This window comes from Papaver somniferum, chromosome 3 (genome assembly GCF_003573695.1).
Source record: "Papaver somniferum cultivar HN1 chromosome 3, ASM357369v1, whole genome shotgun sequence".
NCBI classification, from domain to species: domain Eukaryota; kingdom Viridiplantae; phylum Streptophyta; class Magnoliopsida; order Ranunculales; family Papaveraceae; genus Papaver; species Papaver somniferum.
The window spans coordinates 115,629,106-115,646,236 of NC_039360.1; the positions used below are offsets into that span (position 1 = coordinate 115,629,106).

At 36.3% G+C, this 17,131-nt stretch overlaps 1 protein-coding gene across 5 annotated transcripts; it reads left to right on the forward strand.

Annotated features, from left to right (window-relative positions):
- Positions 1-1,148: 1,148 nt before the first annotated feature.
- LOC113357110 lies at positions 1,149-5,184 on the forward strand. 5 transcript variants are annotated; one of them, XM_026600390.1, is made up of 13 exons: positions 1,149-1,274; positions 1,572-1,712; positions 1,836-1,960; positions 2,181-2,241; positions 2,379-2,462; positions 2,563-2,679; positions 2,805-3,236; positions 3,335-3,735; positions 3,850-3,949; positions 4,066-4,125; positions 4,216-4,302; positions 4,398-4,526; positions 4,626-5,184. In XM_026600390.1, exons 3-13 carry the CDS (start codon positions 1,848-1,850, stop codon positions 4,926-4,928), a joined length of 1,887 nt encoding a protein of 628 aa, XP_026456175.1. In that variant the 5' UTR covers positions 1,149-1,274; positions 1,572-1,712; positions 1,836-1,847; the 3' UTR covers positions 4,929-5,184. The 5 variants fall into 5 exon arrangements, with proteins under 5 accessions (XP_026456175.1, XP_026456176.1, XP_026456174.1 ...); XM_026600389.1 differs by having other exon boundaries at positions 1,188-1,712; XM_026600391.1 differs by lacking the exon at positions 4,066-4,125 and having other exon boundaries at positions 1,184-1,712.
- The last annotated feature ends 11,947 nt before the right edge of the window (positions 5,185-17,131 follow it).

The window sequence follows — 17,131 nt, forward strand, 5'->3', positions numbered from 1 at the left end:
CAAATAAAATCTCGGAATGATTACATTTCTTGTTATTACTAAGCAAAAGAGATACTACCAGTAAACAGTAATTGAAACATAATGAGCCCATATTTCAATCTTGATTTTGTATTAAGAAAAGAAGATCATTGCATGGACTGAAACTTTTTCTTTCTCTCTCCCTCGAGTCTGAAAGGCTCAATGGTTAATGCAGAAAAAGAAGAAGCTTTTTTCCTCGCCTTTTCAGAATCATGACAAAAAGGATGGTCTGACTGATATTACCCTACCACTATACCTACAAATGGTTCTTCCTTATGTATCGATTTTGCAAAAGGTCAAGGCCATGAAGTAAAATAACCTTATTTTACTTAACTTATTCTGCGACAAACGTTAACTCCCATGACACTGTAAGACAACAAGTAAGGAAAGGCAAATGCATGATCTCCAAAAACCACGAACACTCCCTCCCTAGGATTAAAGATTTTTTTTCACTTTTATGTACAAAACCCACAAACACTCCCTAAAAATTTCCCTTTATCTAGTATCCAATGTCTTTCTTTCAACTTTCAGCCCTTTTTAGGTTCATTTTAGTTTGTTTTTTTTGAAGCATAGTTCATTTTAGTTGTTATCTTCTCAACTGTTTTCTCTTTATTACATTCTAAGCTAACCCCACTTCTCCAAATCCTCTACCAATAAATATACTTGCTACTTAATGAAAGTTGGATTTAGTACCTAACTTGTAACTAATCACCTGTAACCTATAGTACTTTGCAAAGGTAAGAAAATGTTCTTCCTTTATAATAAAGGGGTTGTTTGGGAAATATTTTAAAAGAGTAGGTAAATTAAATCACTTTATACTGTATAACAAGAAAATTAGCTGTGGTAATAATTTAATAACCGTATAAACAACCTCTGCAATGCAATTAAGCATTTTCTTTGTTCTCTGTTGTGTGTTTCTTTTTTTTTCCTTCTCCTTTTTTGGCTTATTTGCATTTAAGCTCAACTCATATTTCCATATTTTTTGACTTTTTGAGTAGAAGAACTTATATTATATGCTAACCTCATCTCATGAACAAGACATTTGGTGGACAAGACAAGACAGAGAGTCACCGACTCCCACTATATTACTAGTTTTATAACACTAACTACTAAGTTTCTAAACTTGATCTTTTTATGTAGTTTTAGTATTAATAACAAATTTTACTGTTTCCTTAATCACTAAAAAATTTGGTTGATGAATCTTCTTCTTCTTCTACTTCTTGTTGTTCATTTAAGTACAGAGGTTTGACATTCAGGTACTACTTATAGGGCTACTTGACTTGTCTTAAAACAAAGATTGCTGTTCTTTTTTCTTCAACTTCTTTTAATGCAACAAAGCCAAAACAAAAGTGTGAAAGTGAAAGTGTATCTTCAGTAGTTTAGAGTTAGAGAAAGAAAGTAAAGATACCACCAGTCAAAATACTTGTGCTTTTTATCAAATAAATACTCCTAATCATGAAAGTGGAGGAATGTGAATCTTATTAACTAAGTAAAGATTTCATTTCCATTCTTTCACTTTTGTTTCTTCAAGAACTCATCTCTCTGTTCTACAGTGGTCTGATCATCAGCAGATAAGAAATTCAACCAAATGCTGAATCTTTAAGAACCAATTTTGGAATTTTGGTACACGGATCAGTGGGTTTGGTTCATCTTTTCAACGACACTAGTGGGTGTGGCACTCTGTGGGTCAGTCGGTCAGTCACTCTCCCTCTCTCTCTAAAAGAGCTGTTTTGCACTTTTGTGATATCTTCTGTTAAGTTGGAAGCTTAATTGTCAAAATGGTAATCATTTCTAAGAATATCTAGTTAATATTACAGGGAATTCTGATAATGGGTTTTGAAGCTAGTTTTGGAACAAAGATTCAGGAAGTAAGGAGGTTTAGTTCTTCTTTGAAACCATCCAAGTTCATAGGACTATCCGCAAGACATAATCGTTCAAAGAGGTAATTCTGTCTAATGCAATTCTTCATTACAATAGTTTTTCACCATATCACAGGGTGGAACTAAGAATTTTTTTTTTCTTGTTTTCAATAGTGATTCACTTTTTTAATGCTCATTTTTTTTTCGTTCAAGCCCATCATTAGTATTTATCCCCACTGTTTCTATCAAGTCTTTATTTCTCTGTGTTTGTTTTTATTGCAATTTCAATTTTCCTGATAAAAGAGTAGATGAAGTTAACTTAGTGGATAGTTCCTCCGATGAAGTCGATAATTTCTTAAAGTTGGTAAGAGTTCGTTCTTTTTCTACTATACTTTACTCTTTATGAGGCTTCTCTTCACAATTTTGTGCATTTTTTGTTATATTTTAATGCGTCATTGTTAGTACCATTAATGTTGATTGTTGGTGTTAATTGGCTAATAGGATATGGAACAAGTGAAGGTTCGGATTGTTTCGAAGAAGAAACAATCACCTAACAATGAGCTCCAGAGTTCTTTAAAGAAAGAGGTATGCAACTAAATTAGTTGAATTTGAAGATTGTACAACTTCAATTAGACTGTTTTTCTAATCTTGTATTTACGATGGTTATGCTTTCCTTTGTATGCAGATTGTACAACTTGAGAAACGCTTACAAGATCAATTTGTAGAACGAAGAGATCTAGAGAAGGCATTAGGGTATAAATCTTCCTCCAGTTCAACTTCTAATGAAAACTCAATGCCCAAGGTATGTAAAGTTGAAACTCATTCATGTTTTCTAAAAGAAGGAATTTTGTTCTATTTTGCATACGTTGGTTATCATTGTAGTTGCAATTAAACTAAGCAACTGATGTTTATTTTGTTTGGATTTAGCCTGCCAGTGAACTTATCAAAGAGATTGCCGTATTGGAGTTGGAAGTTGTGTATTTAGAACAATATCTTCTCTCGTTGTATAGGAAGGCATTCGGTCGAAAAGTATCTTCTGTATCACAACCTGTCATGGATGAAAGAGTGAAGTCACCTCCAATAACCGAGAAAGCGATTATTCATGAAGATACAGGGCTTCGCGTCACAACAAAGGCAGAACATACAGTCCAGTCTAGTAAGGTGGTGCCCTCACTTATCAGTCCTTGTAAGGAACTATACATGACCAACACTAATGAGAGGCTATTGGATTCTGGTATTTACCGCTGTCATTCTGCACTATCTCAACACTCAGCCTTTTCAAATAGAACCCCTACTACAATGGACAGTATTGCAAGAGCAGTACGATCTTGTCATTCTCAACCTTTATCTTACTTGGAGGTACTTGTTTATTTTAATTTTTAGCTTTTTGTACTTGCGAATGGTAGGTTGCTTCCCTCCTTTTCTAGATAATCTGAAATATAACATGTCTATAACAGAACGACACCCCATATATGATCAGTCTGGCAGAACATCTTGGTACCAGTATTGCCGATCACGTACCTGACACACCTAACAAGACTTCAGAGGACATGATTAAGTGTATGTCATCCATTTACTGCAAGCTCTCCGACCCCCCTTTGATGAACTCTGGCTTCTCATTTTCTCCTACTTCATCCTTGCCGTCGGTTAGTGAATATTCTCCACAGGATCTGTATGAAATGTGGAGTCCTCGATACAGGAAAGAATCTTCTTTTGACGCACGATTAGATAATTCTTTCCATGTGGATGGTGGGTTAAAGGAGTTCAGCGGACTTTACAATACCATGGTAGAAGTTCCCTGGATTTGTAGAGATAGTGAGATGTTGAACTCTATTGATCCCATTTTAGAAAAGTACAAGTAAGTTTCATTGTTGCAGCGTAACCGTACTATTTGTTGATTGTTCCTTCTTAGTTTCGAGATTCTTTTAACCTTTAAAGAAGTGATATTGAACACTAAGTTATAATTTTGCAGGTCGCTTGTTTGTAAACTAGAAGAAGTTGATGTGAGAAAGATGCAACATGACGAAAAGCTAGCCTTCTGGATCAACATACACAATGCGTTGGTGATGCATGTAATAATTTTGAATCTCCTCACTGCTGATCTCATTCTATATCATTGTATTATCAGAATAGGTAGTAAATCGTTGTATTATCAGAATAGGTAGTAAATCTATGTTTTATGTTGTAGTCATTTTTGGCTTATGGGGTTCCACAAAATAGTATCAAAAGAATGTCTTTATTCCTCAAGGTAAATAACGACTCAACTTTTTCCATTCTAAGAGTGTAGTTCACGATGAAAGTATGAGTTCCTTCACTAATGAAGCCATGCAATTTTCAGGCTGCATATAAAGTGGGTCGTCACACCGTAAGTGCAGACACAATACAGAATTCTATTTTAAATTGCCGTATGCCCCGTCCTGGAAAGGTACACAATTCTTTGTCTTCCATTGACTGTTTTTTTTTAAAGAAATGAAAGTTCTTCTTTAATGTATCTGATTAAAACTTTCATTTTGTATGTAGTGGCTTCTAATGCTATTTTCTCCAAAATCAAAATTCAAAGCCTTAAATGATCGGCAAGCATATGCAATTGAGCACCCGGAACCTCTGTTGAATTTTGCACTTTGCTCAGGGAGCCACTCTGATCCTGCGGTAAACACAAGGCCTTATCTCTAGTTTATTATGAATCAGTTGAATTAATGATTTCAGATGCATGACTGAGAGATGACATTTAAATTTCCTTCATTGCAGGTCCGGATATATACACCCAAGAGGGTGACTCAGGAGCTAGAAACAGCAAAAGAAGAGTACATTCGAGCTACAATTGGTCTACGGAAAGAACATAAACTTCTTTTGCCGAAGGTCGTAGAATCATTTGCAAAAGAGTCATGTTTGTCTCCCACAGGTGTGGTGGAAATGATTCAGCAATTAATGCCAGAAGTTTTCTGGAAGACAACACAAGGAAGTCACCAGGGACGAATGCACAAGAACATTGAATGGGTGCCTCATAATTTTGCATTCCGGTATTTGATAGCCAAGGAGCTGGTGAAATGACTGATATTAAAACTCGTGAGTGCAGAAACATATCTACCAGAAATGGATATGGAAATGCTTCTAGTTACTGCTTATGAGTTTGGGCTTGGATTTTTGTAAGTTTCGAATGTTTCTTTTCATATTTTGTACAAAAGGAGAAAATGAAACAAAATATTGTAATATGGAGTGAGTGATAACCTTGTGATTTGTATAATGTAATCCTTGAGTTAATGTATTATATTATTAATGAAAAAGTTGCCCTCTTTTTTGGTTGGTATCTTTGTTGCAGTGTTATTGACATTACAAATTTTATGGAACTTCCAGCCTTTTGAAAAACTAGATCGAGTTTAGTTCCACTTGCTAGTTGTCACATCCCCAATTTGCAACATTGTTAATGGGGTGCCGGATTATTGGGGAAGGTACCAAAATCCATATGGGACGGAGGATTTTTATTTTTGTCTTATATGTGTTTCGGCGCCCTCTCAGTAATCCGACACCCCCATTAGCAGCCATGCCAATTCGTGATTTCGGATTTTCTTGGGTTATGATTAGTAATGTCGTGGTTCAGTGAATAAGATTCACCCGCAATACTCAGACTCACGCACTTAGCAACTTACCATTATGCATTCATACTTTGCCATACATTACCAACACAGTCAGAATACCATGATCGCCAAGCATATGACACAATCAACTCACTTTATCACATCAAGGGGAAGATAAACAAAATTGCCTCTTAGGGACTTACACAAGCTTATTCCTCTTGAATCAAGCCTTATCACACCAAAATCCTAACAATTTGAGTCTTACACTCTCCTATACAATCCTACTGACTTTATAATGCCTCTACAACATTTATACAACAATTTCAATGGCCAAAAACCGTGCACAACAGATGTACACGCATTGGACAACCATTTATCCAGTTTCATAACCGCCTATAACTGAGCATACTAGACAGTTTCCATGTATCTCGATCCATCCTTCAAAACCTGTTCCAAAAAACACTCCCACAAGGTTATAAACTCCCTTTATAACCATTCTCCCTTGCCTCGTTCATGTAAAGTCGACAACTAACATCACTTGACCTATAATGCATCGCCATTATTGTGCATCACTGTGATGAGGCCTTGAGCTAAACTTTCTTGGACGCTTAAGCTGTAATAAACTCATGCCAGAATGCCTTCTAACTAATGCCAATGATGCACCATGCATCATATGGCTTATGTGCCATAAACTTTACTTGGTCGAGTATCAGACAATAATGATGCATAAGATTGCACCAGTAACTTGCATGCACTGCCTAAGGGTTGTCCAAGTCTTAGACTGATGCATAGGCCAACTCTTAGCCTATTCCATGATTTCTAATCATCCTTGGACTGGATAACTCAATTCCTCATATATGCATAAATTGCAACGTCGCATGCTGCATTCGTCATATATCATTGCCTTTCCTTTTGTTATGAAGCTTCATTCCGTCGGGAAATATGTTGTATCGCGTGCCATCGACTATGCAGTGGTGCACCATCATTATGCATCACTGATTAGACCGTTCATAGACCCCCTATCCCCCACCCCCCACTCATTCTGTTCAACGTCCTTATTGAACGCAACCAAGCATACTCGCTATATTTGTTTTCTAGTTTTGTTGTATGCATCAAAAAAAAACTCACTCAAGACCTCCTGAAATTTCTATCTTCATGCGCTTCCAAAAAATCCCTCTCAGAAATTAGCACACTTATTGTTCTTTGCAAATGTCCTAGAAAACTTTCATGACTTAGCATTAGCTTTACTGCTTGCTATTGATCGCATATACTTGAGCCTTGTCTTGGCATCGTACACTATGCTTGAATTGACTCTCAAATCATGCATCAATACCCAAATGAAAACTGAAGCTCTTCTTAGCCAATTTTCTTGAATTCGGCTTGAATTCCATTTAAATCATTTGCTCCTAAGTGCACACAAAGAATGATTCTTCCCAAAATGATCATATCGATCACTGCCATAGTATTTTCCCTCCCGACTTCGTATTTTGCACTTATTCAACATGACAAGGATTTTTACGCGACCATGCCTTCATTTTTCAATCAATTTTGCTAGCACATGCCTTGGATTGTTGTTCTTCTTTCCCTCCGTTAAACACGTCACAAAGTGCATAGTAATGTTCTGTTTGAATAATATAACTAAACATATACTTCATGCCCCAGGCATCTGTTTGCACAAAACATTTAGGAACTCATTTCTCTGAATGCAACAGTTAAGTGTAAACTCTATACTTATGCCATATTGCATACACCAACAGGAATTCTCGGGTTTTCCTTGCTTAACTCGCTAAAGCAGAACTATTGAGTTGCATAGCCTACTTATACAACTATGACTAACTTTCTCTTGGAGATAACATAACTAACCTTTTAGTTGTCCTTTACGCTTTGCATTCAAAGACAATATGTCTCACACTATTTCATTGAACTGCATTACTGTTTTCCCGGAGTTGGTATGTCTTTCACAAGGCCATGAGTTCTACCCAACTCATGCTTGCTATTGTAGTTTTGAAAGTGATAGTAAAAGTTCGTTGCTCGTACTTGTAAAGATTTAAAAATAAAAATATATACACAATATTTGTCACAGGATCAAGAGACACTAGGACACAGGATTCCACCATTAATCATTCACACAATGCATATATTTATTCGAAACAATTATAGCTCAAATCATAAGGACTCTCATTCTTGCCAAGGTAGATTTTTAGAATATTTATTGTATATCACTAGCATGACGCATCAAAAGCACTACGACCAAGCATACATCATCATACGATATCACAACCAATTAAGAAAAATCATAAATCGATTAATAAAAAGTGCAAGTAGTCAAAAAAGAATTAATATAATTATCATATGCGTAAAGAACGGCTTCCTCCATCATCCCAGTGTTGGGGTTTAGCTACTCATATTAATCATGTTCTCAAAATACATAATTGATGCTCAAAATTTGATTAAAAGAGTGAAAAAGTATAAAACAGTGAATCTACGACCCACAAAAGGCGTCACAAATCAACCATAGAGTTTTATTGTTGTAAAACAACGATACTTAGCTGCTGCTGTTGATGCTGCGGAAAATAAGACTGCTCTGTGCAGTATGTTTTTCGTGTTCTTCAAGGTCCTCTAATGGCAGCAACAACAGCAGGTGGGAATTGCTGTTAATCCTTCTTCTTCGCTCCTCTGCGTCCCAAACCTTCCCCAAACTCTTGATAACCCTTCTAGGACTCATGTATCTCCTATTTATACATTCCAGGCGCATCAAATCTCGCCATTGATTCCTCAAAATCTTCACAGTAAAGGAAAATTATTCTTGGGAATAATTTCTTATTTTCTTTCTCTGCATGCGTTAATTGTCTTGATAATTTCCATAATATGTTGATATGCAACCTAGGAGAATATCATCACTTAACTTCCACAACCCATGCAGCATCTTTACGTAATTTTCTTTCCAAGTTTAACCGATATCTCTTCTTTCCTGCTTTAATCGAGAATCAATTATCTGGCCAAATTTGATCGATCCCAACCACCACAATATCTTCTTATATCCATATCACATATACCCATTAAGTTTCAGAGATTTAATCTCCTTATAACACTTTCAAAAATCGATTGGAAAATCTACCAGTGTATAAAGAAAATTTCCCGCCAAAATTTATTTTTGAATTTGAGAAGAAGGGTGCCCCTTAACCAGAGCTGGGGTGTGAATATCAATTGGGGTGGAAATAGTAATTTTCCTGGGTTCCTCAAGCACATTTCTGGGGCGTTTCGGATGCATTTCTGGGGTGCCTTTAGTAATTTTCTCCGGGGTGTAAAACACCACTTTTTGAGCCCATTTCGCCGCAAAGACTTATTTCTCTAAAAACATCTACAAAAACACAAAATAACACAATAAGTACTTAATCGAGTCTAACAATACAGAATATTGAGAACAAAATAGACACATAAATGCGTCTATCAAATACCCCCAAACTTATTATTTGCTAGTCCTCGAGCAAAAATAAAAAATAAAACCGAGTTAATCTCGGGTGGGTTTAACAGAGGTGTACCCACAAAAACCATGACTTCTAATTGGTCACAAGTATCCAAAGAGATATGAGGACATACATATTCTCAACCTATCTCCAAGTAACTAGAATGCCAGAGAAATTAAAGGTGTCAGCTCTAAAGCTGACTGAAGAAAAGGGGAGACACATCCGCACGACTGCTAGATAAAGAGATATCCGCTACACAGCTAGATAAACATTGTAAGATGCGTCCGCTGCTTTACAGCTGGATAAGATTATGAGAGAGATAAAGATGAGAGGGACATCTGCTACACAGCTGGACTAATTACGTGTGATGAGTTAAACCAGTGCTAGAAAGATCTTGTGCCAGATTGAAAGCAGACTAACAAAGCAACCAAAATGCATCTTTCTTCGACTCTCTCACAGTGCTCAGTAGAAATAACGTCTTCTTCGGTCTTCAACTATTGATGATAAACTCTCGAACCTCATAGAACCTTGACAATTGACTCTTCTCTTCGATTTCTTGCTTGACTTATAAATTTCTTCTTCCCTATGGCCTTATTGAACAAAAAGAACGTAATGATGTTTCTTTTTTTTTTTTTTTTTTTTTTTATAAGACAAAAATTTACATGGCCATGAGAGAAGGACTTTAGAACTTGGATCTTCACAACTTGTGATGTCTTGATATCATGAACTTCAACAACTTATATCATTTGTTCTTGTAACTTCTTATAACTAAGTCTTCAACTTTGATTTTTGAATTATTCTTTTCTATTGTTGCTTCTAAACCTTAAACGTCTTCAACTTTTTCATAAATTTTGATGTCACTCCGCTTGTTGATGATGATAAGTTTCTACTGAGAGAGAGTTGTAATCCAGTAACTAAGACTACATTGTGAGGTTGCTCTGTCTTTCTGGCATTTCCTTCTGACCTAGTTGCCTTTCCATCATGGATGGTTAGGTCCATCACGGTTACCCTCTAAAAGGAACAAGTTCTCTCCTGAATTTCAAGGATACCAATGTCTTTTTCTCTAATGTCTCAATAGGTTGTTATCTCTAGCATTCCAATTTCTATCTTTTCGGTGAGAAACAGTATGTAAACTTAGCTAACCGGGTACTATGTGACGCTAGAAGTTTCAAAAATGCGACTAAAATGTTTCTCCCTTACCCCCAAACTTAAATCTAACATTGTCCTCGATGTTCTAAAGATAAAATTAAAAGCATGAACAAGGAGAAATTGTTACCAATCAAGTAAAAGAGATAAGGAAAGATATTACCATGTCGCATGAATATTGGGTTACCTCCCAAGAAGTGCTAAGTTTAAAGTCTTCAGCCAGACTAAGCAAGGATTAGTCACCACGTAGAATCATATAGTAGTAGCCGGAATAACTGTGGGTCATCTGGATCAAAAAGTGTTACCCACAAGAAGAGGAAACTGCAACAGACCAAGAAGATACAGAACATACTCTTGCTTAAGACAACTACATCTAGTTGTGGTTCAGGTTCAGGTTCAGGCTCTTTAAAAGGGTCTAAATAAAAGGTTTTCATCGGTTGGATTTCCTCAAAGCTAAGATCCGGTTCAGGTATTAGAGTCTGGAAAAACTCAACTAAGAACTTATAAGCACATAACAACAACCTGAATAACTGGGGATCCTCTAAGTCAATCAGATTTGACTCACACAGCTGACCACAATGAAAGAGGTGGTCTTCCTTAAGAAAATGTATCGACCCTAATATACTAAAGTGATTAGGTTTAGTCTCAAAACTTAAAAATTGACACATTTTAAATTCATATGTTCCCACAATTGGTAGAAAAGTTTTTGGTGGTAAAACAAAATCGATTTTGGAATCATAGCCTGGGTAAACCACATCCACCAGAGGATGGGTTTCTGACGACTGAACTTCCTTATGGACATCAGTAGATTCAGGAAAACGTTTATGAAGATAATCTTTTAGAATGGTCGAGGCATTGATGTCAAGTCCCAAGTGAGGGACCTTTTTAAAAGTTAAAGCACACGGAGAACGATAATCACCCCCAAACTTAGATTTTTCGGCGTCTCTAGGTAGACTGGTCACAATCTCCCTAATTTCTAGGTCATCAGATTCCTGGAAATGGTCAATAGATTCTTCTAAGTTGGGTTCATCCTCACTCATTTCTACGAGTTCATCTTCTTTTTCTAAGTCTAATGTTTCTAAATTTCTAGACTCTACAACAATATTCTCCGAATAAACTCGTTCCTCAAAACTATCATCGGCTTCGTAGACAGGAAATACTACATCGTCTAAAACGAGGGTATCTCTAGTCAAATCCTCGTCCTTTTGAATAGGTGAATAATTATTAAAAGTATTTGGATTTGAAATAGAAATAATATTATCATTGTAAAGCTCAATTGGAGTATCCATTTCCTGATCACTATTCCTACATAAGTATGATTCTCCATCAACACTATCCTCATCATAATAACACGAAAAATATCGAACCTCATCAAAACTAGTAGTGCTACCAATTCTATCCTTGTTATCTTGATTATGTAAATAACTATCTTCATTCTCAAGGGTATTATTGGATATACTATATTGGCAATTCACGTAATTTCGAGCAATTCTTTCGTTCGTCTCAGCTATCCGCTTGAGGTGGTCTTCTAAAGAAGGTTCACTCATTATTGTAGTTCTTTCGTCTATAATTATACTATTCATCTCAGCTAACTTACGCGTCGACTCAGCTAACTTACGCGTCGACTCAGCTAATTTACGTGTTGACTCTAGTAAAGAGGAATTATCAGAAGGATCATAAAAAGGACTACTTTTCAATAGTTTCATTGCATCCTCCAACGACGAGGAACTAGTGTTATAGTCTTCTTGCTCGTATGACCGGTGCGCATGTGGATAGTAATTGGGCTCACCAAGGTATGACCTGTAACCTTCAAAAGTTTCGCGTTCCCAACCACTATTCCCAACATGGTCATAGAAAGGATGATGTCCATATTCAAATTCAGGTCGATAATCATTGTATTGGCTTCTATCATACCAGTTCGACATTCTTAATTGCAAGGGAATTCTACACAATCACAAACAAGGCTGACTCGACCAAATCAAACCTATAAAATCTAGCAAACAACAAGCATGATGGCTCCACTTAGATTGTTTCTAGACATGCTTCTATCTCTCGAAGGGGAATTCGTTACAATTTAAGCAAACCCCTCTGGAATCAATCCGAGTCAAAGTAAGTTGAATTGAGGCGAGGGAAGCTCAGTGGAGCTTTGATACCCAAGGCCTCACCGCTATCACAAGGCGGCGCAGTCACGCATTCAACTCACAGAAACCATTATGAACTTCAAGGTGTGCTTAAGAAAGTAACCAATATCCTTCGAAATTTTTTCCTAATAAGCGCGTTACCCTATCGGTCTCGTTCTATTCAAGTTTTAAGCTTGGGTTCGCGTTAGGTTTCGTTTTCCTAAGGCGGGCAAGAAGGGAGCGGTGATGAAATCCGAACCCTTATCTTGTATTGGACAGGCCTTGCCCTTTACTAGGAATTTAAAAACAGTCCAAATTCGTCCTCAATCAATGAATCACCTTAAGGAATACAGTAACTCGCTTACAGGAGATTCGCGAGTGTTTCGATGGGACTTACCTCCCGTACAAGACGGGGGATGAACCGTTGAAGTCGACTCGGGCCACGACTCCTATGTCGTGTACGAACCCGAGGGGCCGAGACGATATAGTAATCGTCGTCCTTCCCTGCACACAGTTTATATAATTTTTTTTCTTCTAATAATACCCTTCCGAAGGGTTAAAAAAATAAAGTCCAATTGTTTAAAGTCCAAAGTCCAAAATAAATAAAAAAAAATTACAGTTTTCCTCACACACTCTAAAAAAATTAAAAATTAAAAATTAAAAATTAAATCCTAAAATTGTCCTTTTTTCTTCTCTTTTCGCTTTTCGCTTTAAGCTTTTTCCTCTCCAAGTCCTTAGTGCTCCACTTCGAATCTGTAAATCAAAGAAAAAAAGACAAAGTAAAAAGGAACAAAATAATAAAAAAAAATAAACCTAAAAAAATAAAAATAGATCTATATACAAGTCCGCGTCGGCGACGCCATTATGTTGTAGTTTTGAAAGTGATAGTAAAAGTTCGTTGCTCAGACTTGTAAAGATTTAAAAATAAAAATATATACACAATATTTGTCACAGGATCAAGAGACACTAGGACACAGGATTCCACCATTAATCATTCACACAATGCATATATTTATTCGAAACAATTATAGCTCAAATCATAAGGACTCTCATTCTTGCCAAGGTAGATTTTTAGAATATTTATTGTATATCACTAGCATGACGCATCAAAAGCACTACGACCAAGCATACATCATCATACGATATCACAACCAATTAAGAAAAATCATAAATCGATTAATAAAAAGTGCAAGTAGTCAAAAAAAGAATTAATATAATTATCATATGTGTAAAGAACGGCTTCCTCCATCATCCCAGTGTTGGGGTTTAGCTACTCATATTAATCATGTTCTCAAAATACATAATTGATGCTCAAAATTTGATTAAAAGAGTGAAAAAGTATAAAACAGTGAATCTACGACCCACAAAAGGCGTCCAAATCAACGATAGAGTTTTACTGCTGTAAAACAACGATACTTAGCTGCTGCTGTTGATGCTGCGGAAAATAAGACTGCTCTGTGCAGTCTTTTCTTCATGTTCTTCAAGGTCCTCTAATGGCAGCAGCAGGTGGGAATTGCTGTTAATCCTTCTTCTTCGCTCCTCTGCGTCCCAAACCTTCCCCAAACTCTTGATAACCCTTCTAGGACTCATGTATCTCCTATTTATACATTCCAGGCGCATCAAATCTCGCCATTAATTCCTCAAAATCTTCACAGTAAAGGAAAATTATTCTTGGGAATAATTTCTTATTTTCTTTCTCTGCATGCGTTAATTGTCTTGATAATTTCCACAATATGTTGATATCCAACCTAGGAGAATATCTTCACTTAACTTCCACAACCCATGCAGCATCTTTACGTAATTTTCTTTCCAAGTTTAACCGATATCTCTTCTTTCTTGCTTTAATCGAGAATCAATTATCTGGCCAAATTTGATCGATCCCAACCACCACAATATCTTCTTATATCCATATCACATATACCCATTAAGTTTCAGAGATTTAATCTCCTTATAACACTTTCAAAAATCGATTGGAAAATCTACCAGTGTATAAAGAAAATTTCCCGCCAAAATTTATTTTTGAATTTGAGAAGAAGGGTGCCCCTTAACCAGAGCTGGGGTGCGAATAGCAATTGGGGTGGAAATAGTAATTTTCCTGGGTTCCTCAAGCACATTTCTGGGGCGTTTCCGGTGCATTTCTGGGGTGCCTTTAGTAATTTTCTCCGGGGTTTAAAACACCACTTTTTGAGCCCATTTCGCCGCAAAGGCTTATTTCTCTAAAAACATCTACAAAAACACAAAATAACACAATAAGTACTTAATCGAGTCTAACAATACAGAATATTGAGAACAAAATAGACACATAAATGCGTCTATCACTTGCTCATGGAATGATTTACTTCATTGTTTCTTATCCACTGTCGTGCAGTATTCCAACTCTCAAACAAAAATTTCGTTATCCCATCAACTAGGACCTTTTTCACATGTTTTTCTCATTTTATTTCATTTTGTCTCACTACAGCATACCTTAGGCTTAGTACACTATGCAACACTTCCACAAGAACTAACTTTACTTCGAAAATAAAGAGGCAAGACTTTATAAGTGAAAACACCTTCATTCATTGTTGCTCCATATAGGAAGACCATATACCATTACATATTTGGTCAATAGATTATTTGAAAAGATAAAGAATTCTTTAACAAAGCAAATTGATTAAACGAAAGAAAAGTCTATACAAACTTGAAGACTCAAATAAAAGTCCGTACAACCAAACTCTGCACACATAGTTTGAAATAACCAGCATCTAAAGCTATATAAACAAGCTCAGAAAATACTCATGTTTTTTGCACCTAGTGTTGTCCATAGATATAGCAACACTCTTCTCATTCTAGCTTAGTTTCTTCCTTTGTTAAAGTGGGATACCATTTTATTGCAAGATTTCTTACTCGTACCTTCACTTCGACTATCACGAGTGTTGCTAGATTGACCCCCAAGGTCATTCCCAACTGATGTAGTAAGTTGCGCATTGGGTGGATAGCTTATAGAGAGGTGCAAGCTCTTGCAAATGAAGGATCCCTTATACTTTCGGACTGAAGGAAATAACTCTTCATCTGTTTGATCATGCTTATGCTTACTGCCATCATATTTATCCTTTCTTTTGGATTTTCCATTAATGCAGTGCCATCATTGTTGTGTTATGGCCTTAAGGACGCTTAAGATACAAGAAAACCATGCCAAAATGCATTCTAACTAATGCCAATGATGTGTCATGCATCGTATATATTATGCGCCATAAACTTTACTTAGCCGAGTATCGGACGATAGTGATTCATACGCTTGTACCACCAACTTGCATGCACTATCCAAGATTTGGAAAGCCTTAGACTAATACATAGGCCAACTCTTATCCTATTTCATGTTTTCGTATTATCCTTGAGCATGTTAACTCAATTCCTCGGATATGCATCAATGCTAAAAAAGCGGGGGTACAACAACCACACCCAATATTTCGATTAGCAATCTGTATGGAAAAACTCCAATATACTTTCAAGAGAATCAACTAGACTCAATCTTAAAAAAAGTATATCAAAGAGTGATATCTCTCTTTCTCGATTCAATTCTTACTCAAGCAAATAGAAATCTGTGAGTCTAATTGAATACAAGAGAAATCACTTGAACGGTACCAAAAACCAATATTCAAGTATCAATCAATGTAAATCAACAACCAAAGGTTGGATATTCTAATTGATTGATTCAAACGCACAACCTATGATATTTCAATTATATAACAAAATATAATGCAGAAAAGAAATAACACAGACACCAGAAGTTTTGTTAACGAGGAAACCGCAAATGCAGAAAAACCGCGGGAGCTAGTCTATATTGAAAACACACTGTATTAAGCCGCTACAGATACTAGCCTACTACAAACTAACTTTGGTCTGGACTGTAGTTGAACCCCAATCAATATCACACTGATCCAAGGTACAGTTATGCTCTTACGTCTCTGATCCCAGCAGGATACTACACACTTGATTCCCTTAGCTGATATCACCCACAACTAAGAGTACGACCCAAAGTCGAAGACTTTAATAAACAAATATGTATCACACAGAAAAGTCTACGGTAATAGATAAATTTGTGTCCCACAGAAATACCTACGAGTTTTGTTCCGTCTTTTGATAAATCAAGGTGAACAGGAAGCAATTGATAACCCGGACTTATATTCCCGAAGAACAGCCTAGTATTATCAATCACCTCACAATAATCTTAATCGACGCGGCGAAAGAAGATATTATGGAATCACAAACAATAAGACGAATATGTTTGTGACTACTTTTATATCTTGCCTATCGTAGATATCAATCTCAATCCAATCGTTACGATTGTACTCAACACGCTAGAATCAGCAAGATCAGATCACACAACTACAAGAAAGAAGTATCAGTCTGGCTTCACAATCCCAATGAAGTCTTCAAGTCGTTAACCTACAGGGTCTAGATAGAAACCTAAGGTTAAAGGAGAATCAACTCTAGATAATACAACTAGTATCACACAGGAGGTGTGGGGATTAGGTTTCCCAGTTGCTAGAGTTCTCCCTTATATGGTCTTTCAAGTCAAGGTTTGCAATCAATGTTAGCTTAGTAACAAGGCATTCAATATTCACCGTTAGATGAAAACCTGATTAGATTCAAGCTAATATCTTTCAACCGTTAGATCGAAAACTTAGCTCGTTAGATACAAATGAAATGCACGTTTTTAGGTTTGTGTAACCTTACCCAAACATGTACATTTGTTGGTTCAACAATAGTTAACCAAATGGTTAGCCATATGAGCACTTTCATATTAACCATTTTCTTCTTCACCATAACTAGTTCAAATGACTCAAATGAACTAGTTAGAGAGTTGTTCAATTGCTTAGATCTTATAGAAGTATACAAGACACAATCGAAGCAAAAACGATTTGATTCACTCGAATCGATTTGATTCACGAATAATCGTTTTT

Bases quoted from the DNA above. Each gene is read 5' to 3' on its own strand.
- LOC113357110 (XM_026600390.1), top strand. From the start codon at position 1,848: ATGGGTTTTGAAGCTAGTTTTGGAACAAAGATTCAGGAAGTAAGGAGG. The intron at 3,736-3,849 runs GTAAGTTTCATT...ATAATTTTGCAG, and splicing joins CCCATTTTAGAAAAGTACAA to GTCGCTTGTTTGTAAACTAG. The intron at 4,126-4,215 runs GTAAATAACGAC...TGCAATTTTCAG, and splicing joins GAATGTCTTTATTCCTCAAG to GCTGCATATAAAGTGGGTCG.